At 63.7% G+C, this 22,397-nt stretch overlaps 1 protein-coding gene across 1 annotated transcript in view; it reads left to right on the forward strand.

Annotated features, from left to right (window-relative positions):
* The window catches only part of CFAP46 (cilia and flagella associated protein 46), a 54,852-nt gene that overhangs the window by 29,252 nt on the left and 3,203 nt on the right, over positions 1-22,397 (forward strand). Inside the window, exons 25-51 of the mRNA XM_055119112.1 lie at positions 1,305-1,389; positions 1,904-2,042; positions 2,911-3,094; positions 3,826-3,985; positions 4,082-4,305; positions 4,506-4,682; positions 4,790-4,939; positions 5,213-5,361; positions 6,763-6,861; positions 7,130-7,256; positions 7,392-7,538; positions 8,276-8,476; positions 8,716-8,822; positions 9,283-9,447; positions 10,274-10,409; positions 16,006-16,194; positions 16,523-16,711; positions 17,006-17,140; positions 17,508-17,687; positions 17,778-17,948; positions 18,780-18,877; positions 19,004-19,080; positions 19,923-20,032; positions 20,067-20,185; positions 20,502-20,581; positions 20,673-20,834; positions 22,268-22,335. Of these exons, the coding sequence (XP_054975087.1) occupies positions 1,305-1,389; positions 1,904-2,042; positions 2,911-3,094; positions 3,826-3,985; positions 4,082-4,305; positions 4,506-4,682; positions 4,790-4,939; positions 5,213-5,361; positions 6,763-6,861; positions 7,130-7,256; positions 7,392-7,538; positions 8,276-8,476; positions 8,716-8,822; positions 9,283-9,447; positions 10,274-10,409; positions 16,006-16,194; positions 16,523-16,711; positions 17,006-17,140; positions 17,508-17,687; positions 17,778-17,948; positions 18,780-18,877; positions 19,004-19,080; positions 19,923-20,032; positions 20,067-20,185; positions 20,502-20,581; positions 20,673-20,834; positions 22,268-22,335 (3,828 nt within the window). The remainder of the gene's footprint in view (positions 1-1,304; positions 1,390-1,903; positions 2,043-2,910; positions 3,095-3,825; positions 3,986-4,081; positions 4,306-4,505; positions 4,683-4,789; positions 4,940-5,212; positions 5,362-6,762; positions 6,862-7,129; positions 7,257-7,391; positions 7,539-8,275; positions 8,477-8,715; positions 8,823-9,282; positions 9,448-10,273; positions 10,410-16,005; positions 16,195-16,522; positions 16,712-17,005; positions 17,141-17,507; positions 17,688-17,777; positions 17,949-18,779; positions 18,878-19,003; positions 19,081-19,922; positions 20,033-20,066; positions 20,186-20,501; positions 20,582-20,672; positions 20,835-22,267; positions 22,336-22,397) is intronic.

Here is a 22,397-nt window from a genome sequence, read left to right on the forward strand (position 1 = left end):
TCTGTTCACACCACTGCAGCCTGCATGGGTGTTTGCCTGTGTCACCAAGGCACTGCTAAGACTGTGGCTTTCGCTGGTTTTGGGTCTCCCCCTGGGACTGGGATTGCTGTAACCTGCAGGTTCACTGTCCAAGTGCACAAGGCCCACCACTGTTTCCACAGCAGGGGCACCGGGGTGCCACACCTCTCCTCGCCACGAAGAACAGCCACTCTGGGTCTGACTGACTATGAAATGCTGAGGGAGAGCTGCTCTGTCTGACTGTGAGACACTGAGGGGCAGCCAACCTGAGTCTGACTGGGAGATACTGAGGGGCAGTTTCTCTGAGTCTGAATGATGTGAGACACTGAGGGTCAGCCACTCCATGTCTGACTGAGACACTGAGGGACAGTCAATCCATGTCTGACTGACCGAGACACTGAGGGACAGCCACTCCCTGTCTGACTGACTAAAACACTGAGGACAGCCACTCCATGCATGGCTGACTGAGACACTGAGGGACAGCCACTCCCTGTCTGACTGACTAAAACACTGAGGACAGCCACTCCATGTCCGACTGACTAAAACACTGAGGACAGCCACTCCATGTCCGACTGACTAAAACACTGAGGACAGCCACTCCATACATGGCTGAGACAGTGAGGGACAGCCACTCCATGTCTGACTGACTAAGACACTGAGGACAGCCACTCCATGCATGGCTGACTCAGACACTGAGGGACAGCCACTCCCTGTCTGACTCAGACACTGAGGGACAGCCACTCCATGTCTGACTGACTAAAACACTGAGGACAGCCACTCCATGTCCGACTGACTAAAACACTGAGGACAGCCACTCCATACATGGCTGACTGAGATAGTGAGGGACAGCCACTCCTTGTCTGACTGACTAAAACACTGAGGACAGCCACTCCATGCATGGCTGACTGAGACAGTGAGGGACAGCCACTCCATGTCTGACTGACTAAAACACTGAGGACAGCCACTCCATGCATGGCTGACTGAGATAGTGAGGGACAGCCACTCCATGTCTGACTGACTAAAACACTGAGGGACAGCCACTCCATGCATGGCTGACTGAGACAGTGAGGGACAGCTGTTCTGAGTTGACTGGTTGTATGCAGTAGCTAAGTTTGTGGTGAGAACCTTTCCTTATGGGTGAAAACAGCTTTTTTTTGTAACTCAGTATTTCAGAAACTGTGCTCCAACTTTTACAACTAGTTGTGGAGCCCGATGTAAACTTACCTGTGAAGTTTAGTAGATCATGATTTTCTGCTCTGTGTTTGCTCTATTTGCTTTTACCTCAGAAAAAGCGAAAGATATTGCTTCTGCATCAGTGGCCGACAGCAGACTTCCAAAGTGGAGGGAGCAGTGACGGCTACTTCCTCCCAGGTTTGTGGTGCCAGTGTCTGGGCTGGGCGGCCCTAGCAGAGAGGCAGCTCTGTTCTAACGGGAGGCCCACAAACTCCACGGACGCTCCTGAGGTACACACAGGGAGGCTATGCCCACATGCTCACGTGACCTGTTACTCTCAGCGGCAGAGTGCTAGGAATCCAGCCTCTGGATCACTCTGAGGCGAACGCCGTCCTTCACTCCCTGTAGATCACTTGCCTGGCTTAGAACAACCAAAGCTTATTCACAGCACCAAATCCTACTTAGAGGAAAAGAGGATCTTTCGCCAAAAAATGACAGTCTGTGTCGCCACAAGGCTCCGAGGGTGCCTTGGGTGCCTGTGCTCACAGCACAGGGTGACGCGCGTGTCCACGGTACCAGAGCTGGGAACAAGAGATCCCGGGCACGGACACGCGTGGAAGCTGGGCCGAGCGAGGGCCACCCCTGAGTGTCCCTCAGCAGCCGGGCCGAGCTCTGCGCCAGGCCACGTGCTGCCCTCAGGTGCCGCCCACAGGTGCCGAGGAAGATCTGACGCTGCGGGCTGCGCTCTACGGCCTCCTGTTCCACAGCTACGCTGACAACGAGGACTGGGCAGGCGGCCTCAAGGTGCTGGGCGAGGCCGCCCAGGTGCTGCCGCGGACCCCGCACCGGCTGTGAGTGCCAAGACCCCCCGCGGCACCAACCTGCTTTGGCATGGCCACTCTGCCCCCTTCAGAAGCCACAGCCTGCGCCCAGTGGTCCCCTCTCTGCCCTCTGTGTGTGGGGCCAGTGCTCCCATCCTCCCTCGCTGCATGGGGCCAGTGCTCCCCGTCCTCCCTCGCTGTGTGGGGCCAGTGCTCCCCGTCCTCCCTCGCTGCATGGGGCCAGTGCCCCCGTCCTCCCTCGCTGTGTGGGGCCAGTGCCCCTGTCCTCCCTCGCTGCATGGGGCCAGTGCCCCCGTCCTCCCTCGCTGCACGGGGCCAGTGCTCCCCTGTGCTCCCTCGCTGTGTGGGGCCAGTGCTCCCCGTCCTCCCTCGCTGCATGGGGCCAGTGCCCCCGTCCTCCCTCGCTGCATGGGGCCAGTGCTCCCCTGTGCTCCCTCGCTGTGTGGGGCCAGTGCTCCCCGTCCTCCCTCGCTGTGTGGGGCCAGTGCTCCCATCCTCCCTCGCTGTGTGGGGCCAGTGCTCCCGTCCTCCCTCACTGCGTGGGGCCAGTGCTCCCCCGTGCTCCCTTGCTGTGTGGGGCCAGTGCTCCCCCGTGCTCCCTTGCTGCGTGGGGCCAGTGCTCCCCTGTCCTCCCTTGCTGTGTGGGGCCAGTGTTCCCCTGCCCTCCCTCGCTGCGTGGGGCCAGTGCTCCCCCGTGCTCCCTCACTGCGTGGGGTCAGTGCGCCCCCGTCCTCCCTCGCTGCATGGGGCCAGTGCTCCCCGTGCTCCCTCGCTGCGTGGGGCCAGTGCTCCCCGTGCTCCCTCGCTGCGTGGGGCCAGTGCTCCCCCGTCCTCCCTCGCTGCGTGGGGCCAGTGCTCCCTGCTCTCTCCGCTCCAGCCTGATCTTCAAGCACATGATCATTGTCAAGGCCAAGCTGGGCCAGAACTTCCTGATGGAGATTCAGAAGTTCAAGGACGAGAGTGAGGACTACGTGGCGCACATGTGGTACCGCCTGGCCTTGAACTCCAAGAACATCCACGGCCAGATGATGTGCTACCAGAATGCCATCCAGGCCTTGCAGGTGCGGGGCGGGAGGAGTGGCCCGGCCAGGCCCTGCCCACCTCAGTGAGCCTCAGGGGCTCGAGGGGCCGGGGGCACGTCCCGCCAGCCTCTGAGCCTCGGGCACGTGCCCATGCCCCAGAGCCCAGGAGGATCCTCCCAGTGGGCTCCGGGGGGCTGTGCTGGCTTGTCTGAAGGGAACGTGAGGCGCCTAGGGACAGAGACGTCCCGTGGACTGTGCAGCCAGCACTGTGCCCGCCCGAGCAGAGGCAGGATGCAGCCACGTGCCCCCTCTGGAGCCCAGGCATGGGCTGTGCCCATTGGGCCCCCGGGAAACTGGCTACCTCACCCCACTGTGTGGTCGGTGGACACCAGGTCCTGTGGCCGGAACCAAAGCAGGGCCACAGCAGGGCGGCCACTTCCCTCTTGTCCCCCTTTTGTGGGGAACAGGTGCTTCTAGCAAGTTCTCAAAGGGACCAGCCATTGCCAAAGGGACGTCAGGACATTTCGTCTCCCCAGACCCCGGGCCCACCAGCTTCTCTCGCACCCGCTCGCTCCTGCCCCAGCCCTCTCCCCTCGCCCCTGCCCCAGCCCTCTCCCCTCGCCCCTGCCCCAGCCCTCTCCCCTCGCCCCTGCCCCAGCCCTCTCCCTCCTCACCCCACCGCCCAGGGCGTCTTGGGGTCTGGGGCGTCCTGCAGGCAGTGTGGGCTCTGGGACCCTGTGGGGCTCGGCTGACCGGGGCGGTGTCTGCAGAGGCCGGAGAGCAGATGGCAGAAGGTAGACTACATCCTGGAGTTCAGCAAGTGGCTGTACTACAGACAGTTCCCGCTGGACAACGTGGTCTTCCTGCTCAAGTGGGCCATCAGCATCCTGCTGCGGATGGGGCCCACCCGGGAGGTGCCCGAGCAGGCAGGTGGGCGCGCCGGGCCTGCCCTGGCACAGCAGCCTGGCGCTCCCCGGGCCGGGCCGGGCAGGCTCCTGGGAGCGGGGGGCCTGGGGCCGGGAGCAGGGCCTGGCTCACGGCCCGGTGGCCCCCGTGTCACAGAGGAGCCCCCGGAGAAGGCCGAGAGCCAGACGCCGAGCCCGAGCTGCTGGGAGAGGCTGAGCAGCGTGCGGCAGCTGGAGGCGCTGGCCCGGGCCCACACGCTGCTGGCGCTGGTGGCCACGGCCGCCTCGCCTCACCACGAGGACCACTGCCTGCTGGCCTGCGCCTTCTTCCAGCACATCTGGAAGGTGGGAGGGCGCCATCCCCCCGCCCGAGCTGCCCCTGCCAGGGCCGCACCACCAGCGGTGGGGTGGGTGGCTGCCGGTGTCCCCAGGCTGGTGGCCTCAGCAGTACCCGGCTGTGAGAGGCCGCGGGGACGAGGGCTGAGCAGAGCAGCGGGGACACGCGTGTCCGGCAGACCTGCTGAGCGTGGTCTTCTCCCTGCTAGGTTTCCTTGCGAGCGGTCCAACAAACCATTTCTGAGCAGAAAACCAGAGCGGTGGGCAGCACTCACGCGGCAGTGAGCTCTCAGTCGCTCTCGAACAAGAGAGAGCGGGACAAGAGGAAGGAGAGGGAGAGAGGGAAGGAGGAGAAGACCAAGGAGCAGAGCAAGGAGCTGAAGCCGGTGAGCCCAGCCCTCCCCGCCCGGGCGGGCCGTGTCTGGGCGCAGGCAGACGTGGCGCGGGCCTCACGGCTGGCCGCAGAGCCGCCACCTCCAGCTGCACTTTTCAGAGCCAGTCCCTGACTCCCGCCAAGCATCTGGAGGATCTCCCGGCCAGCACCACCGAGTGGGCGTCCTACTCCTGCCCCGTGGAGGTGGTGTCCGTGCTCCAGATGGACAGGAGCGACTTCACTGTCAATGCCGTCAGCATCCCGAAGCCCGTGAGTCGATGTCAGACTGGTCTGAGGCTGCAGCCTCTCTCTGCCTCTCGGAGGGGCGCTCCCCCTCCTGTGAGCTCGAGCCTGGAGACCCCTCCCACCCGCGGCTAAGGAGTGGCCGCCTCAGCCAGCCTCACTCCCCTGGCTCTGCTCAGGGCCAGGCACTTGTGTGGGTGCATAAGGAGTCTCTCTTCTCACAAGGGCGAGACGCTCGTGGCCAGGGAGGGTGCAGGCCCGCAGCCACAGGGCAGACCCCTCTCGCTGGGTGTTTCCCAGACGTACACGCTGTACTACGTGGACCAGCTGGTGAAGGCGCTGCAGAAACTGTCTCTGCACCAGCTCACCGTCCCCCTCCTGCAGCTCGGGGTGCTGATCGCCGACTCGGTTCTGGAGAACCAGAGCATCAGGGATCTCTACCACCTCCGGTCAGTGGCCCCGTCCCTCCCGCGAGTGGGCTGCCCCTCCCCAAAGAACACAAGAATGACCAGCCATGAATGCATGAAGTCCAGGGCAAATCCCCAGGTTTCTTTTCTTTCTTTCTTTCTTTCTTTCTTTCTTTCTTTCTTTCTTTCTTTCTTTCTTTCTTTCTTTCTTTCTTTCTTTCTTTCTTTCTTTCTTTCTTTCTCTCTCTTTTCCTCTTTCCCTCTCTCTCTCTTTCCCTCTCTTTCTTTCTTTCTTTCTTTCTTTCTTTCTTTCTTTCTTTCTTTCTTTCTTTCTTTCTTTCTTTCTTTCTTTCTTTCTTTCTCTTTTCCTCTTTCCCTCTTTCTTTCTTTCTTTCTTTCTTTCTTTCTTTCTTTCTTTCTTTCTTTCTTTCTTTTCCTTTCTTTCCTTTCCTTTCTTTCTTTCTCTCTTTCTCTCTTTTCCTCTTTCCCTCTTTCCCTCTCTTTCTCTCTCTCTTTCTTTCTTTCTTTCTTTCTTTTTTTTTTTTGCTTTTTGGGTCACACCTGGCGATGCACAGGGGTTACTCCTGGCTTTGCACTCAGGAATTACCCCTGGCTGTGCTCAGGGGACCATATGGGATGCTGGGATTTCAACCTGGGTCGGCCGCGTGCAAGGCAAATGCCCTACCCGCTGTGCTATCTCTCCAGCCCCCTCTTTCTTCCTTTCTTTCTTTCTTTCTTTCTTTCTTTCTTTCTTTCTTTCTTTCTTTCTTTCTTTCTTTCTTTCTTTCTTTCTTTCTTTCTTTCTTTCTCTCTTTCTCTCTCTTTTCCTCTTTCCCTCTCTTTCTCTCTTTCTTTCTTTCTCTCTTTCTTTCTTTCTTTCTTTCTTTCTTTCTTTCTTTCTTTCTTTCTTTCTTTCTTTCTTTCTTTCTTTCTTTCTTTCTTTCTTTCCTTCTTCACTGTGAGATGCAGTTACAAGCTTTCATGTTCGAGTCTCAGTCACACAATGATCACACACCCATCCCTCCACGAGTGCACGTTCCCCACCACCAATGTCCCCAGCATGCCCCCTCCCCTGCCTCCATGGCAGACAGTTTCCCCCATACTCTCTCTCTGCTTTGGGCATTACAGACCCCCAGGTGTGCTTGACCTACGTGGGGGGGGGGGGGCGCGAGGGAGGAAGCCGAGCTTAGTGGCTCGGGCCCCAGAACGGCTGCAGGGGTCCTTGGTGGCACCTGTGTCTCCCCGAAGTGGGTTCAGAAGAAACCCCCTCGGGGCTGGAGCGTGGCCCCGAGTGGACCAAGGCCCCGCGTCTCTCTCGAATGAGACACAAGGAAACTCAGCATTTCTGCCCCGACTGGGAGGCCCAGGCAGCCTCCCCAGGGCCTGTTCGTGTGGGTCCGATGGGTCCCAGGTCAGCAGCACCGACTCTCCTCACTGGCCCAGACTCGCCCTGGTCTGCACGGAGCTGGGGCTGAAGGAGGCTGCGGCTCAGCACGAGGACGTGGTCGGCCAGGTGTACATCACCGAGGCAGAGCAGGCTAGGTGTGCGCGGCGGGGACAGGCGCGGGGCGTCCCGGGAGGGGCAGTGGGCCAGCGAGGGCCTGTGAGCCCGGGTAGGGCTCGGGCAGCAGAGGCCCCGGGGCGGCTGCGGGTGGGTGTGCTGGCCGGCCCGCGGAGGCCCACAGTGCTGCCCCGGGGTGTGGGTGGAGGCGGCCCTGGAAGCAGGGTCTGCGGCGCGAGGGGCAGCATTTCTCGGCCCAGTGAGACGGGCAGTTCCTGAGCTGCCCAGCTCCCGCCCGGCCCGCCCCAGCTGTAGGAAGGAGATGGCGCTGCGGAAGGAGAAGAGCAAGGACGCCCTGATGGACAGCGACGCCCAGCCCCTGCCCCCGGCCCCCCGCCAGCAGGAGCTCCCCAAGCCCCTGGTGGCCATGGACAAGGTGCGGCTGGAGGCACCTGGAGGCGCCTCTCCCTGCGGCCGCGCGGACCTCCCCTCCCCGTGTGGGAAGGCGGGGGTGGGGCAGGAGGAGCCCCAGGGCAGGGTCAGCTGAGGACACAGCGTGTCCTGTGGACAGATTCTGAAGATGAAGGAAGAGAACAGGAAGGCCCTGGAGGGCACGTCCTTCCCGCACCTGTGGACCCTCAAGGCGGAGGTCCTGCTGGAGATGGAGCTCTACCAGCCGGCCAGGCTGCTCCTGTCCGAGGCCTACCTGGCGTTCCAGGTGAGGAGCCCTGCTCGAACCCCATCCTGGCTGCAGCCCCAGCCCCGCCCACGGCCCCAGCCCCGCCCACGGCCCCAGCCCCGCCCACGGCCCCAGCCCCGCCCCTATCCCCACCTCAGCCCCGCCCATACCTCCCGAGGACCCTCCCACAACCCCAAAGCCCCGCCTACGTCCATCCAGACCCGCCCACGACCCCGCCCATAGTCTCCAGCCCCGCCCACAGCCCGCCCACACCCTCAGCCGCAGCCCCGCCCACGGCCCCCGCCCCTCAGTTCCCTCCCGCAGCTGCAGTCCCAGCCCTGTGGGCCAGACCTAGCTCCGTCTACACCGCACTGCAGCTGCCTGTTTGCTTCCAGCACTGGCTTTCCTGGGGAGGGTGTGGCTCTGGGGCCCTGTGGGCGGGCCAGGGTGTCTCCCGGAGAGGGGCGGGCCAGGCTGTGCCTCAGGCCGCAGCGGGGCACGTAGGTGCTGGGACAGGTGTGCCGTCCAGGTAGGGTGCAGGGTGCAGTCTCGGGGCGGGCAGCGCTCTGCCCTGCCCTGCCCTGCCCTGCCCTGCGTGGCGGGGTCGCACTCCGAGCCGCAGAGGCCAGACTCCGGCCTGGCTGTCAGCTGCCCGAAGGCCCGGGGGCCGTGGACTGGCGCAGGGCTGCCCTCCCTGTGCCCAGGAGCCCCTGGAGGAGCTGCTGGCCCGGAGCCACGCGAGCCCTTCCCCCCTGCCGGCCTCGTGTCCCCCCCAGGAGCTGGGGGACCCCTTGGCCCAGTCCCGGTGCCTGTGTCTGCTGGCGCAGCTGGCGAACAGGGAGCGAGACTTCAGGGGCGCCAGGCGGATGGTGGAGGAGGCCCAGCAGCTGGGGGGCGGCGAGGAGTTCTGGCTCTGCTCCACGCTGACCCTGGTCGATGCCATCCTGGCCATGGGCCCGGGACGCCAGAGCATGGAGGTGAGGCGGGGCCAGGGCGGGGCCCGGGCGGGGCCCGGGCGGGGCCCGGGCGGGGCCTGGGCGGGGCCTGGGGGCCTGGGCGGGGCCACGGCGGGGCCAGGGCGGGGGGGGTGGCTGGGCGGGGCCTGGGCGGACCTGGGCGGGGCCTGGGCGGGCCTGGGCGGGCCTGGGCGGGGCCAGGGCGGGGCCAGGGCGGGGCCAGGGCGGTGAGGGCCGAGGCTGCAGCCTGCACCCCGCAGGTCCCCTGGCTGCTGCAGAGACTCATCGACGCCTTCACGGAGCTCAAGAAGGAGCGTCCCAATCGCACCTCTGTCCTGGAGCGCATGATCACAGAGCTCGAGTCCAGGTGCCGTCAGGCCCCACGAGGAGCCCCCGCCCCGAGCCCGGGGCCTTGCACCCCTGCCCTTGCCGACGCCCTGTGCTGGGGTGGACATCTGGGCCCTCCACGGGCAGGGCACAGGGCTTCTGGGGACGCGTGACGGGGCCGGCGCTGCAGGGGGCTCAGGGAAGCTCTCTCGCGGCTGCAGCCCAGGGTCCCGGTCTCTGCCGGAGCCCTGGGTGCGCCCGCCTGTTGGCGCAGGGAGCACGTCCCTCAGCCTCCACCCCGGCTGACGGCTCTGAGTCTCAGCCTCCGGGCACAGGCGGAGCGGGAGAGCCTGTCTGGCCTGTGCCCGCGTGGGCTCGGCCCTGCTGGGCCCTCCTGAGAGCGTCCCCCTCCTGGCTGGCTCCACGGGGCCCCCGGTCCCGCTCTCCGGTGTGGCCTCCTCGGCCGCGCCCCGCTCTGAGCGAGACCGCGCGGCCCCCAGGTTTCTGAGCATGCAGGTGCGGAGCGCCCGGGAGCAGCCGGGGCTGTGCATGCAGCTGCTGTGCCGGCTGGACGAGTCGCTGCTGGACCTGGGGAAGAGGCTGCTCAGGTGTGGCTGCGGCGAGAAGTGTGTGGACGTCATGCTGGAGCGCGTGGAGATCAAGAAGTGTGTGGGCTGACGCGGGCCACGGGGTCTGTGTGGGCGGGAGGGGCGGCGACAGGCGCCAGGCGCCGGCTCCCAGTCTGGTGGCCGCTCCCCGTCCCCTGCATCTCCACTGAGAAGGGCCCCCTGCTCCCCGGGGTCATGGGCGTCCCCTCAGGGCACCACCACGGGGCCTGACACCCTCGGTGACACTCGGCACAGCTGCCCACCTCACCACCACATGTCCCTTCACACCCACAGCCGCCTCCTTCACACAGGCACCCGTGGGCCCAGGCCACGGGACCTGGGCTGGGGTGGGGGCAGGAGTGGGGGTGCCGGGTGGGCCCAAGGCCTCTCGTTACATATTGGCTTTTGTCTCAGGGCGACCACACATGGTGCTGGGGGAACCCAGGGATTTAAGCCTGTGTGTGTGTGCGGGTGTGTGTGTGTGTGTGTGCGTGTGTGCGTGTGTGTGTGTGTGTGTGTGTGTGTGTGTGTGTGTGTGTGTGTGTGTGCTGGAGCACAGTAGTTTTCAGTGAAACTTACTTAGAAAGGTGTGAGGGGAGAGAGAGGGAGCAATGCGCGTTCTTCTCCCGAGTGGGAGTCGGCAGGAAAGAGACGGAGGCAAGCCAGTGGGGGCGTGTTCCCGGGAGGGTCCGGGCCGAAGAGCGAGCTGGTGTGTCTCAGGCTGACTGTGCCCAGGGCAGTGCGGGCCGTCAGCCCAGGGTGGCTGTGTGGTCTCGCCCCTTCCTCATGTTCGCCTGCCGACGTGGGAGGTCTCTCACCCGGGGCCAGGGCCGGCCCGCCCTGAGCCTGCCCTGAGCCTGCCCTGCCCCCGCTCTCTCTGCAGGCTGTGCGCCCAGCGGGAGGAGGGCGAGGAGGCGAGGGCCGCGAATTACCTGGAGGCCTATGGCTTGGCGTCCGGCGCCGTGGCCAGAGGGGAGGCACGTTACCACACCATCCGCTTCCTGCTGGCCCAGCACGAGGTGAGCACGTGGCCTCCCGAGTTCCCCGACAGCGGGGTGCAAGGCCGGGCGTCCCGCAGACACTCTCAGTCCGCCCCAGAGACAGGCCCGGGCCCGGTCCGTGACTGCAGCCAGGCCGAGGCATGGCGGGGGCCTTCCCGGGGTCCCAGTCACGGGCCGCAGGGCGTGCATCACAGAGTGGGGGCGGGGGCCCGGGGTCCAGAGGAGGAGCCCCAGCAGAGCCCACCGGCCGGCAGGGTGAGAGTGGGAGGGTGCAGATGTGTGAGCACCATGCAGGGAGCTGAGCTGTGGCGCCCTGTGGGGGAGGGGGTGGCCCCGTGGGCAGTGGGGGTCCGCGTGGCATCCGAGACCACGTGGGCTGAGAGACGCTATGGCCCCCACCCCCGAGCCAGGAGGCCTGCGTGGAGGGCAGGGGGGAAGCCAGGAGGGCCGACGAGGGAAGGGGCACCGGCAAGGCTCCTCCACCTCCTGGGCCCGGCCCCGTCGCAGGGGCAGGGGCCGACCCGCCACACTGCACGAGAAGGTGCTGGCGAGTGGAGTGGACGGGCGAAAGGGAGAGGCTGAGCCACGCGGCTGCTCAGCTGTGGGCAGTGTCCCAGGGCGGGGGCCGTGCCCTCTGCCCAGACCCCGCTGACCCTGCGTGCAGAGTGCGGCAGCCACACACTCGCCGTGACTCCCGCCCGCTGAGGGTGCGCAGTGGTGGGTGGGTCTGTGGCACCGACACAGGTGGCAGCCGGGGAGCTGGGCCGCCAGGCACCGGGGTGTGTGCCCTGGCGGGCAATGGCACCGGTCCCTCGGCGTGGGCACTGCTGCCACCAGGGGCATGAAGTGGAGCTGCAGACGTAGGGAAGTGAGAGAGACGCCCCGTGGCGCAGGAGGGAGGAGAATTCTCGGGCCCACGTACTTGGTCCAGCCAGACCCAGAGCACAGAGCAGGTGCCTACTGCTGGCCAGGGGACAGCCGGGCTCAGAGCACGGAGCCCTGCCACGGTCCGAGTGTGGCAGGTGGCACGGAGCCAACCCACAGTCCTGCCCGCACAGAGTGAGAAAGAGCAAGTGGAAATCAATGACGTACAAAGCAAAGAGGAAAATCAATAAAACCCCAAGCGGCTCTTTGAAGAGATCGACAGATTGATACAGTTTCCCCGCCAGCGGTCAGCCCGAAGGACAGCCCGAGCGCTGTGACCCCCGGCGCGACAGTCCCTCCGCACGCACCGTGTGGTCGGCCGGGCCCCTGGGTCGGTCCCAGATCACGGCGGAGGTGCTTCTGCTGAGCACGGCGGCCACGCCCTGTCACCTCCCCAGGAGCTCCCGCCAGCAGCCGAGGATGAGGGGATGCTGCGACTGTCCCGGGGCCAGTGTTACGCTGGCGGGGAACGGAGCCAGCGACGGTAGCAGCAGGCCAGCCGCTCTTCGTGAGCACTGTGTGTCGGTGTTGAGCCTCTCAGGAAATGGCAGTGATGTTTCAGGAATGTCTCATCACCGCCAGCAGGGTTCGCGTCTCTCCGGTCTCAGCTTTGCGGGGCGGTGGAGTCGAGGCTGGGAGGTCTCCAATACTTGGCGTGTGTCATCCACTTCCCTGCTTGTAAGGTGTCGTTTGGAAGGTCTGTTGCGATGCTTGTATTTGAGGGTTTTCTCCTCGGCTTGTTTTAAGCAGTCTGTCTGTCCCTGTCTGTCCTGTCTGTCCCTATCTGTCCCTGTCTGTCTGTCTGTCCCTGTCTGTCCCTGTCTGTCTGTCTGTCCCTGTCTGTCCCTGTCTGTCTGTCCCTATCTGTCCCTGTCTGTCTGTCTGTCCCTGTCTGTCCCTGTCTGTCTGTCTGTCCCTGTCTGTCCTGTCTGTCCCTATCTGTCCCTGTCTGTCTGTCTGTCCCTGTCTGTCCCTGTCTGTCTGTCTGTTCCTGTAGGTCCAGTCTGTCCCTATCTGTCCCTGTCTGTCTGTCTGTCCCTATCTGTCCCTGTCTGTCCCTGTCTGTCCCTATCTGTCCCTGTCTGTCTGTCTGTCTGTCCCTATCTGTCCCTGTCTGTCTGTCTGTCCTTGTCTGTCCTGTCTGTCCCTATCTGTCCTGTCTGTCCCTGCCTGTCTGTCTGTCTGTTTGTCCCTGTCTATCTGTCCCTGTCTGTCTGTTTGTCCCTGTCTGTCTGTCTTTTTGTCCCTGTCTGTCCTGTCTGTCCCTGTCTGTCCCTGTCTGTCTGTCTGTCCCTGTCTGTCCCTGTCTGTCTGTCTGTCCCTGTCTGTCTGTCTGTCCCTGTCTGTCCTGTCTGTCCCTGTCTGTCCCTGTCTGTCTGTCTGTCCCTGTCTGTCCTGTCTGTCTGTCTGTTTGTCTCTGTCTGTCTGTCCCTATCTGTCCCTGTCTGTCTGTCTGTCTCTGTCTCTCTGTCCCTGTCTGTTTTTGTTTTACCATTTCCATTACTGTGCACTTGGTACTGTTTTATCTTTTAGTCTACTGTAGTGGGTGTTCTTTGGGCCTCGAGTCTGCAGAAGCTTCTCTCCAGAGCCCCCAGTTCTCTCTTGCTCCCTTTCTCCCCTTCCATCTATCAGGAATCTTACATTCTTTTCTACTTCTTAATCTGTTCTGTTCTTTTGCCGCTTCATTGTCGTTGCTCTCTAGCATTTTACCTTAAATATTGATGATACGGTTTTCTGCATGCTGAATTATGTGCTGTGACTTGCTATTATATTCTTAAACTCCTTCAATTCCACTTGTATGAACTCTTTGATACCTCAGTTCATGCTTTAGCTGGTTGAAGTTTTCTTCCAGATATTTCTTTATTTTTATTGCCATTGTATGAAGCGTTGATTTGAGGTTCTCCTCAATGAGCTTGATGATTGCCTGGGCTTCTGTCCCTGTCTTCCAAATAAATTCCTTTATTTAAAGGAATTTACAGGAACTATATATAAAGTTTCCAGCTGGCTGGTCAGCCGAAAAAATAGCCAGAGCATCCCGGGTAGGACATGAGCGATGTGATGGCCCCCAGTGCCGACACAGTCCCTCCACGTGGCACCAGGTTTGTGGGTGCTGTGGCTTGAGCTTCATATTCCCAATTATCTGAGATCTGACTTTATTTGTTATTTCTCAGCAAGCGGTTACTACTTACAATCGGTGAATCTAACAGTTTCTGTGCCCTTAAGATGCTATGTTAGTGGCCATGCAGGTGAACATTTACTCCTGTCTACATACCAGGGTTATTATGGAAGCATTCAAGGACAACTGTCAGAACTTAGGAGCCCTTAGAGTTAGTGGGGTTGAGGGAGTAGAGCTGGTTTTGGGTTTGCAGGCTGGGCGGCGAGGCCTTCCCTGGCCCCTGGCACAGAGTGACGGTGGGGTCAGAGCCGCTGACACTTTAGCTGTTTCTGAGTTTAAGCAGCTCTTGTGTTAACTCTTGGTGGAAGGAACTTTGAAGCACACCCCGCCCCAGCAACCCAGACTCACACGGGATTCCCAGCTCACTCGCTGAAGCAAGAGGAAGTGAGAGCTGTCTCCGAGGGAAAGGGAGATGGAGGTCACGTGCGTTCATGAAGAACAAGGTCCTTGTGTAAATAGTCCCAAAAACTCAGTAAAGGAACACGCTGACAGGCAGGCACACGCAAGCACAGGAGGACTGAACAGTACTGACAGACTGACACACAGACACATGCACACACTGACACACACAGGCACACACTGTACACACCTGACACGCACACACATACACACTGACACAAACTCACTGACAGACTGAAAAACACTGACAAACATACACAGACACACTGACACACACGCACACACACACACTGACAGACTGACATGCCGACAGACACACAAACTCACTGACACACAATAAACACATTAGCACAAGCTCTGACACACACTGACAAACAAATTGACGCAAAGTCTCACGAGAACAGGGCTGCCTGTGTGTGGGGCTCAGGAAGTGACCAGCCTCAGGACCTCCTAGGCTTGTCCATCTGGGCCAAAGCAAAGAGGACAAAGCAGTGGGGAGGTGAAGACGAGCGGCGACACAGAGCCATTGCGCCTGGGGAGAACCAGGCAGGAGCCAGGGCAGTGCACCCTCGGGCCAGGTGGGCGTGCGCGGATCTACGCTGAGAAAAACCCGCAAGTGTACACCGGACCTGTGGGAGCAGCCCCTCTTGTGAAAATGATTTTCTCCTCCCGGGGCACAGTGAGGGACACATGGCTTCCTGCATACGTGTGTCCCGGCTGCCAACATCCTTGTCATAGGAGCAGACGCTGAAGCTAACTTGGACCAGACTTTGGGTCTAGAGGAATTTAGTGTGCCTAGAAACATCAGCTGTGCGTGCACTCACATGCACACATTCGTGCACCTCACATGCACGCTCACGCACACACATACACACATGTATGCACATGCTGGCACACATACATACATACATGCACACATACACACACTCATGCCCACACATGCACAAACATGAGCACACACATGAACACACCTGAACACACATAAATGTGCACACTCACATGCACACACATGCACACATGCTAACATGCACACACATACCCGCATGCACACACATGCACACACATAAATGTGCACACTCACATGCACACACATGCACACATGCTAACATGCACACACATACACACATGCACACACATGCACACATGCTAACATGCATACACATACACACATGCTCACACATGCACACAGTAGTATGCGCATGCACTCATGCACACTCACATGCACACACATGTACACATATTCACATGTGCACACACTTGTGTGCATACAGATGCACATACACACATGCCCACGCATGCACACATACTCACACACATTACACATTCATGCACACATACTCATATGTGCACACTTGCATGCACACATGAACACACATGCACACATTCACATGTATGCATACTCATATGACACATGCGCACACACATGCACACACTCACATGTACATTCATACACATATGCACATACTTGCATGCACACATGTGCTCACACATGCACACATGCGCACACACATGCACACATGTGTGCACACACAGAGAATGGGTTATCAGTATAACCCCAGAGGCAGGAGAGACTCAGCAGTGCTGGGGAAGCAAACCTGGAACCCGAACATGCTTCCGGTGATCACAGCCAACATGTCAGAGCTAGAGCTGCACCTGGCAGAGAACGAGGTAGCACCTTTGTGACCTATGCCACGAGTAGCCCCGGGCCTGCTGAGGGGGGCGTCAGCATGCAGGACTGAAAGGAGGTGCCTGCAAGCCACATCTCCCACAAAAATTCCAGGTTGTGGGAAGAATTCTAGGAATTGGGCAGGAAACAGTCCGGGCAGACACCGGCAGGCTCCCCAGACACACGGAGGCTGGCGCCGGCACGGCTGTTGGGAGGATGGTCACCCGCAGATGCTCCCAGCCGGGCGCTAGTGACTGCCTCCCTGAGTCGGCCTCGGGGTGAGCTGCCTTCTGGTGTCTGCTGGCCAGAGAGGAAAGCACGCCATCGGCAGGGCGGTCGGCTCTGCAGGGCCACCCTCGGGGGCCGCCTGGGCCTGCCCGAGGCCACCAGGACCCATGCTGGAGATGCGCCCTGCAGGAGAGGGTGCTGAGCACGCCGTGGCCCTGCAGGTGCAGACCCCCAGCAGCCCCGTGGCGTGGAGCCTGGTGCACCTCAAGCTCGGCCTCGTGGGGCTGTCCCTGGAGCTGCTGCAGCTGCTCTGGCAGGAGGAGCGAGTGCGGCAGGCAGAGCAGAGCAGCATGGGCGAGGTGCTGGCCGCGTACCTGCGCAGCATCCGGGAGCTCAGCGCCAGCACCGTGGTGAGGCCGCGGGAGTGGACGGGAGGCCCCCGCCCCGGGACTGGCCACTGGACCCTGCCTGCCAGCCACGCCCTGTCAGGCCAGAGTCGCGTGTTCTAGACGGTTGGGCGGGTCTTGGTCACCCAGAGGAGGCAGCTCCCCTCAGAGGCGTCCGAAGTCCCAGAGCCGCCTTAGGGGACAGTTGGGGATGGAGCCGAGGTCAGCGGGACACTAACTACCCTGACCCTGTCCCGCACCCGGGGCAGGCAGGGACCTTTGCCGAGCCCGGGCTGAGCTGAGGCCCGGGGGCCAGTGCCCTGCCGGCTCAGCACAGCGTCTGTGCCCACAGAGGTGGCTGGCCCTGGGGCGGACCCTGGCGCACTCGACGCTGGCACAGCTGGGCAGCCTGCAGCCCCTGGTGGCCCACTGCCCCCCGCTGCGCGCCCGCTACCTGGGCCTGGCGGGGAAGGCCCTGCGCCTGCTGGCCGAGCAGGCTGCCCCCCTGCACCCCGCCTTCCGCTGGGGGGACGGGCTCTCGGTAGGTGCAGGGGCTGGGGGCGGCGGGCCTGGGAGGAGGGGGGCCGTGCCCCAGAACACGGGCGGGTGGCAGGTGCCTTGGTGCTGTGCTGGCCTCCGCCACCCTGCAGCTCCCACAGGCTGTGGCCCCTGTGTCCGCGCCCCCTTCGCAGTGAGGCCCCTGGTTCTACGTGCCCACCCAGAGTCCGCCCTGCAGCTGGTGTCCAGCCCCGGGCAGGACTCGTGCACGAGGCAGGGGGCCCTGCAGGGGAGGGGGAGCAGAGACCCTCACAGGTGCTTCTGGGCCTCTCCCCAGGCCGCCGAGCCGAGCATCCTGCAGGGCCTGCGGCGGGACTGGGAGACCAAGGGGAACACGCCCCCCGGGGCCAGCCTGCCCACCCCCAGGGAGGCGCCATCCGAGCTGCTCATCCAGAAGAGCTGGGAACTGAAGGTGGGTCCCGTCTCCTGGACCCCCGCGCCCTCCACGGCCCGAGCCCCATATCCCCGCACCCCTGTGCCCCTGCATGCCCCGGGGGCCCCAAGTCCCCACACCCCTGCTCCCTTCCACTCCCCGGGACCCCGAGTCCCCACACCCCTGTGCCCCTCCACTCCCAACGGGGCCCCATATCCCCACACTCCTGCGCCCCTCCACTCCCAAAGGGGCCCCGTATCCCCACACCCCTGCGCCCCTCCACTCCCCAGGAGCCCCGTATCCCCGCACCCCTGTGCCCATCCACGCCCCGGGGGTCCTGCATCCCAGTCTCCCTCCTGCGCCGTGGTGCCGCGACCCCGGCCTGAGGCTAGGCTGGTGCCCGCAGAGGCGGCTGCTCCAGGCCCAGCAGCTCCTGGCGCAGGCGTCCGAGGTGCTGCTGCAGGGCCTGCACTTGGCCCTGGGGCAGTGCCTGCTGGACGTGGCGGCGGCCGCCAGCCTGCAGATGGTGGAGTGTGTGGGCACCCTGGACCCCTTCGCCGCCTGCCAGTTCCTGGCGTTGTCTCAGGTAGGGCCCCAGGCTGCCCCGGGGCCCTGAGCCTGGGCGGCGGGCAGCAGGGACGCCGGGCCGCATGGCGTGGACACGCCGTCCTTCCAGAGCTGCTCGGCCTCAGGCACGATGCGGGAGGTGCTGCTCACGGCCACGGCCGACACGGGCAGCTCACAGCTGGCCGCGCTGCTGCACCTGGAGCAGAGGCTGCGGCACCTGGGCCGGACGTCCACCAGGCTCTTCGCCAGCGTGGAGCGGCGGCTGGACACCAGCTTCAAGGTGAGCCGCCGCCCGCTGCCCTGCCCCCGGCCAGGCCTCAGGGCTCTGGCCCCAGCACGGCTCCTCGGCTGGACCTGCTCCTGCACCCCCAGGTGGCCCCGGCACGGCCCCTGCACGGTCCCCTGCGTGCCCCTGCACGGCCACGCGCACAAGTCAGTGCACCGTCCCTCACCCCAGGCCTCTCTCCTTTGCTCACGGAGCACTTTCCTCTCCGGGGCTGTCCTGAGGGGGGCACCGGGCAGTGTCCACCCTGGGAGCCCAGTGCAGCGCGAGCCGCCTGATGGGCCAAAGCCCCGCCCCCCTCATGGCCACTGTAGGGCTGCAAGAGCACGACAGGCGTGGGGAGCCGGGAAGCAGGTGTGAAGATGTAGAAAGGAGACCCCAGGAAGGAACACGGGAGCGTCCGGGAGGCAGTCGAGCCCGGGGACTCGGGAGCACCTTCCTTTAGGGGCACCCAAAGCCACTGCACAAGAGACACAGGGAAAGAACAACAGACACGGCCCGCGGGTGGCACCTTATGTGAGGCCTGGGGTGGGCCAGTGGGTGCCCCACACTCCGGTGCAGACGGTGGGACCCCCCCACGTGTCAGAGGGGCCTGGAGCCTGTGCCGAATGGGCTGCCACCAGGCCCGCCGCCCTGGGCACAGAGGAACGTGGCTCGGCGTGCCATGGACTGTGACTCTGCAGGCTGGGTGCCGGGTCTCCGCAGGGCCCCACTGCCCCCAGGGGTGCCGAGGAGGCGGTGTCGGCCCTGCTGGGGGTGGGCCTGGGGGAAGAGGCTTGGTGTCCCGCACCCCTCGCGGCCGCACGGTGAGACCACCGTGCCTCACAGGCGTGGCAGAACCTGGGCGTCACGGAGCAGCACTTCAGCCTCCTCGGCGACCTCTCGCCCGCCTACCGCCTCCTGCTCCTGCACCACGGGCCGGACAGGTGAGGCCTGCGGCGGACAGTGGCCACGGCTCTGGGACACGGACCCAGATGCCCTCAGCCCATCCACACAGCGGGCTCTGGGCTCTCGGTGACTGTGGCCAGGCTCTGACCCCATGTCCGTGACAGGGCCCATCTGTACGGGGCGGCCTTCGAGCGGGCCCAGGTCACCCCCACGGCCCGAGGGAAGCCGATGCAGATGGGGGGTGAGTGACACTGCGTCTGTGTAGGGGAAAGCACACCTGGCCCCCAGGAACCAGCAGGCAGGAGAGTCTCCGGGTGGGGGGACAGTCCCAGTGTCTGTCTGTGGGGAGAGTCCCAGTGTCTGTCTGTGGGGACAGCCCCAGTGTCTGTCTGTGGGGACAGCCCCAGTGTCTGTCTGTGGGGAGAGTCCCAGTGTCTGTCTGTGGGGACAGCCCCAGTGTCTGTCTGTGGGGACAGCCCCAGTGTCTGTCTGTGGGGAGAGCCCCAGTGTCTGTCTGTGGGGACAGCCCCAGTGTCTGTCTGTGGGGAGAGTCCCAGTGTCTGTCTGTGGGGAGAGTCCCAGTGTCTGTCTGTGGGGAGAGTCCCAGTGTCTGTCTGTGGGGAGAGTCCCAGTGTCTGTCTGTGGGGACAGCCCTAGTGTCTGTCTGTGGGGAGAGTCCCAGTGTCTGTCTGTGGGGAGAGTCCCAGTGTCTGTCTGTGGGGACAGCCCTAGTGTCTGTCTGTGGGGAGAGTCCCAGTGTCTGTCTGTGGGGAGAGTCCCAGTGTCTGTCTGTGGGGACAGCCCATGTCTTTCCTCAGGCACTTGCCACTTGCTTATGGAACCTGGGGGCCTCCCAGCCCATGCAGCTAGGGAAGCTCCTTCTTGGTGCCTTCAGGCCCCCTTTGGTACCCATAGCCCCTGGACTTTGGTCCCTTCTCAGGAAGGGGAGGACTTCTTCCCAGGGCTCCAGGCCGCCGGTCTCAGCCCATGACCCCCGGTGCGGGGAGGAAGGACCTGGGCAGCAGGGCACCTCCTGGGGCGCCCACCCAGGCGCTGCCCGGTCTGGCCTGGTCTGGTTCCTAGGTGCGTGCAGGGTGGCCCGGGGGGCCGTGAGCCCCGAAGCCTTCTCTGCCCTGCTGGCCAGCGCCCGGCAGCTTCAGGAGCAGAGCCAGGTAGCCGGGGCGGGGCGCAGGGTGGCAGGGTGCGAGGGCGGGAGGCGAGTGCGAGCCGGCCCTTGCACTGCAGGTGAAGAGAGAGGGCTGCCTGCAGCTCACGGACCTGCTGCGGCCCATGGAGCAGTACCTGGCCCCCCTGAGCCCGCTGCTGACCTGGGCTCTGGACAGCAGGTCAGGGGGGGGCGGGGCCTCGGGGTCCGGGAGGCGGCCCTGGGTGCTGGCGGGGGGCAGCTCTCCTCCCCTCGTTCTCCCTGACTGCTCTGCCGCCCTCGGACACTCAGGTGGGGCGGGGGTGGCGCCCCTGCCTCCGGGGGCCCCGCGTGCCTCGAGCTGGCCCCGGCTGCACAGGGCTCCAGCCTCTGGGGAAGCAGCAGTGGCAGGGCCAGTGGCGCCCCGGATGTGACCACTGGAGCGTCCTGGGCACAGGCCAGCCCTGTTCCAGAACTTTCTTCTAGCCCTGAGCATCTCTGCGTGCCTTGGCCTCCAGGACACAGAACCCCCCGGCGGTGCCAGACGTGGGGAAGGCCAAAGGCAGAGATAAGGACCGGAGACCGTCCACCAGCCAGGGTGAGCCCCGGCAGCCTCCTCGGAGCAGCCTGCACCCGGCCAGGGGCTGCGAGCCGCAGGGACCCCGGCCCTGAGCGCTGTGTCCCCCCAGTCCAGCCCGAGCCTGCGGACAGTATCATCATCATCGCAGACCAGCCGCTGCTCGAGCTGCCTCTGGAGGGGCTCTCGGTGCTCGCTGAGTCGCCTGCCACGTCCCTGTCCCGGGACTTCTCCCTGCAGATGCTGAGTGAGCGACTCCGCAAGGCCGAGACAGGTGCGCGCCAGGGCCCCGCCCCTCCCCAGGGCCCCGCCCCTGCTCCCTGGGCCCCTCCCCTCCCCCAGGGCCCCGCCCTCCTCCCTGGCCCCGCCCCTCCTCCATGGCCCCGCAGCTCCTCCCAGGGCCCCGCCCCTCCCCAGGGTCCCCCTCCTCCCAAGGCCCCGCCCCTCGCCGCAAGGCCCCGCCCCTCGCCGCAAGGCCCCGCCCCTCCTCTCAGGGCCCTGCCCCTTCCTGCCCCCTCCCTGGGCCCCGCCCCCTCCTCTTCCCAGGGCCCGACCCCCTCCCCCTCTCCCCCCTCCCCCCCTCCTCCCCATTCTCTCCTCCTCCCAGGACCCTGCTCCCCACTCCAGGGACCCCTCACTTCAGCCCCACCAGGAACCCTATACTTCACCTGGGACCCTCATGCTCCCTCCCTGCTGGGATCATGTGCTGGACCATGTGTGGGGGCTGTGTGTGGGTCCATGTGTGGGTCTATGTGGGTCCATGTGTGGGTCCGTGTGTGTGCGTGTGGGGACTATGTATGGAACCACGTGTGGGACCATGTGTGGGTCCATGTGGGTCCGTGTGTGTGCGTGTGTGGGTCCGTGTGGGTGCGTGTGTGTGCGTGTGGGGACTGTGTATGTGACTGTGTGTGGGTCCATGTCGGTCCGTGTGTGTGTGTGGGGACTGTGTATGGAACCATGTGTGGGTCCATGTGGGTCCGTGTGTGTGCGTGTGGGGACTGTGTATGTGACTGTGTGTGGGTCCATGTCGGTCCGTGTGTGTGTGTGGGGACTGTGTATGGAACCATGTGTGGGTCCATGTGGGTCCGTGTGTGTGCGTGTGGGGACTGTGTATGGAACCGTGTGTGGGTCCGTGTGTGTCCTTGTGTGTGCGTGTGGGGACTGTGTATGTGACTGTGTGGGTCCGTGTGGGTCCGTGTGTGCGTGTGGGGACTGTGTATGTGACTGTGTGTGGGTCCGTGTGGGTCCGTGTGTGTGCGTGTGGGGACTGTGTGTGTGACTGTGTGTGGGTCCGTGTGTGTGCGTGTGGGGACTGTGTATGTGACTGTGTGTGGGTCCGTGTGTGTGCGTGTGGGGACTGTGTGTGTGACTGTGTGTGGGTCCATGTGGGTCCGTGTGTGCGTGTGGGGACTGTGTATGTGACTGTGTGTGGGTCTGTGTGGGTCCGTGTGTGCGTGTGGGGACTGTGTATGTGACTGTGTGTGGGTCCATGTGGGTCCGTGTGTGCGTGTGAGGACTGTGTGTGTGACTGTGTGGGACTTTGTGGGGCTGCGTGTGGAGGGAGCGAGTCTCTGCCGTCCTGGCGCCTCCCACTCACAGTGGCTGAGAAATGGTCCAGGCGCCCCCAGTGCCCCTGGGGCTGGGTGTGGGCCGGGCTCCTCAGCTTGCGCGCCTCAGCCCCAGAGGTGACGCCGCCTTACTCCTCAGACGGCAGCGCGAGGCTGGAGACCAGAGCAGCCCTGAGGAAGCCGGGGCCGGCCAAGAAGGGCAAGAAGGTAGGGCCGGCCCGAGTTGCCCCGGGACGTGGCCGAGCCACCCCCGCTGACCAGGCCCCATG

The sequence above is a fragment of the Sorex araneus genome, chromosome 11 (genome assembly GCF_027595985.1).
Source record: "Sorex araneus isolate mSorAra2 chromosome 11, mSorAra2.pri, whole genome shotgun sequence".
Lineage (NCBI taxonomy): Eukaryota > Metazoa > Chordata > Mammalia > Eulipotyphla > Soricidae > Sorex > Sorex araneus.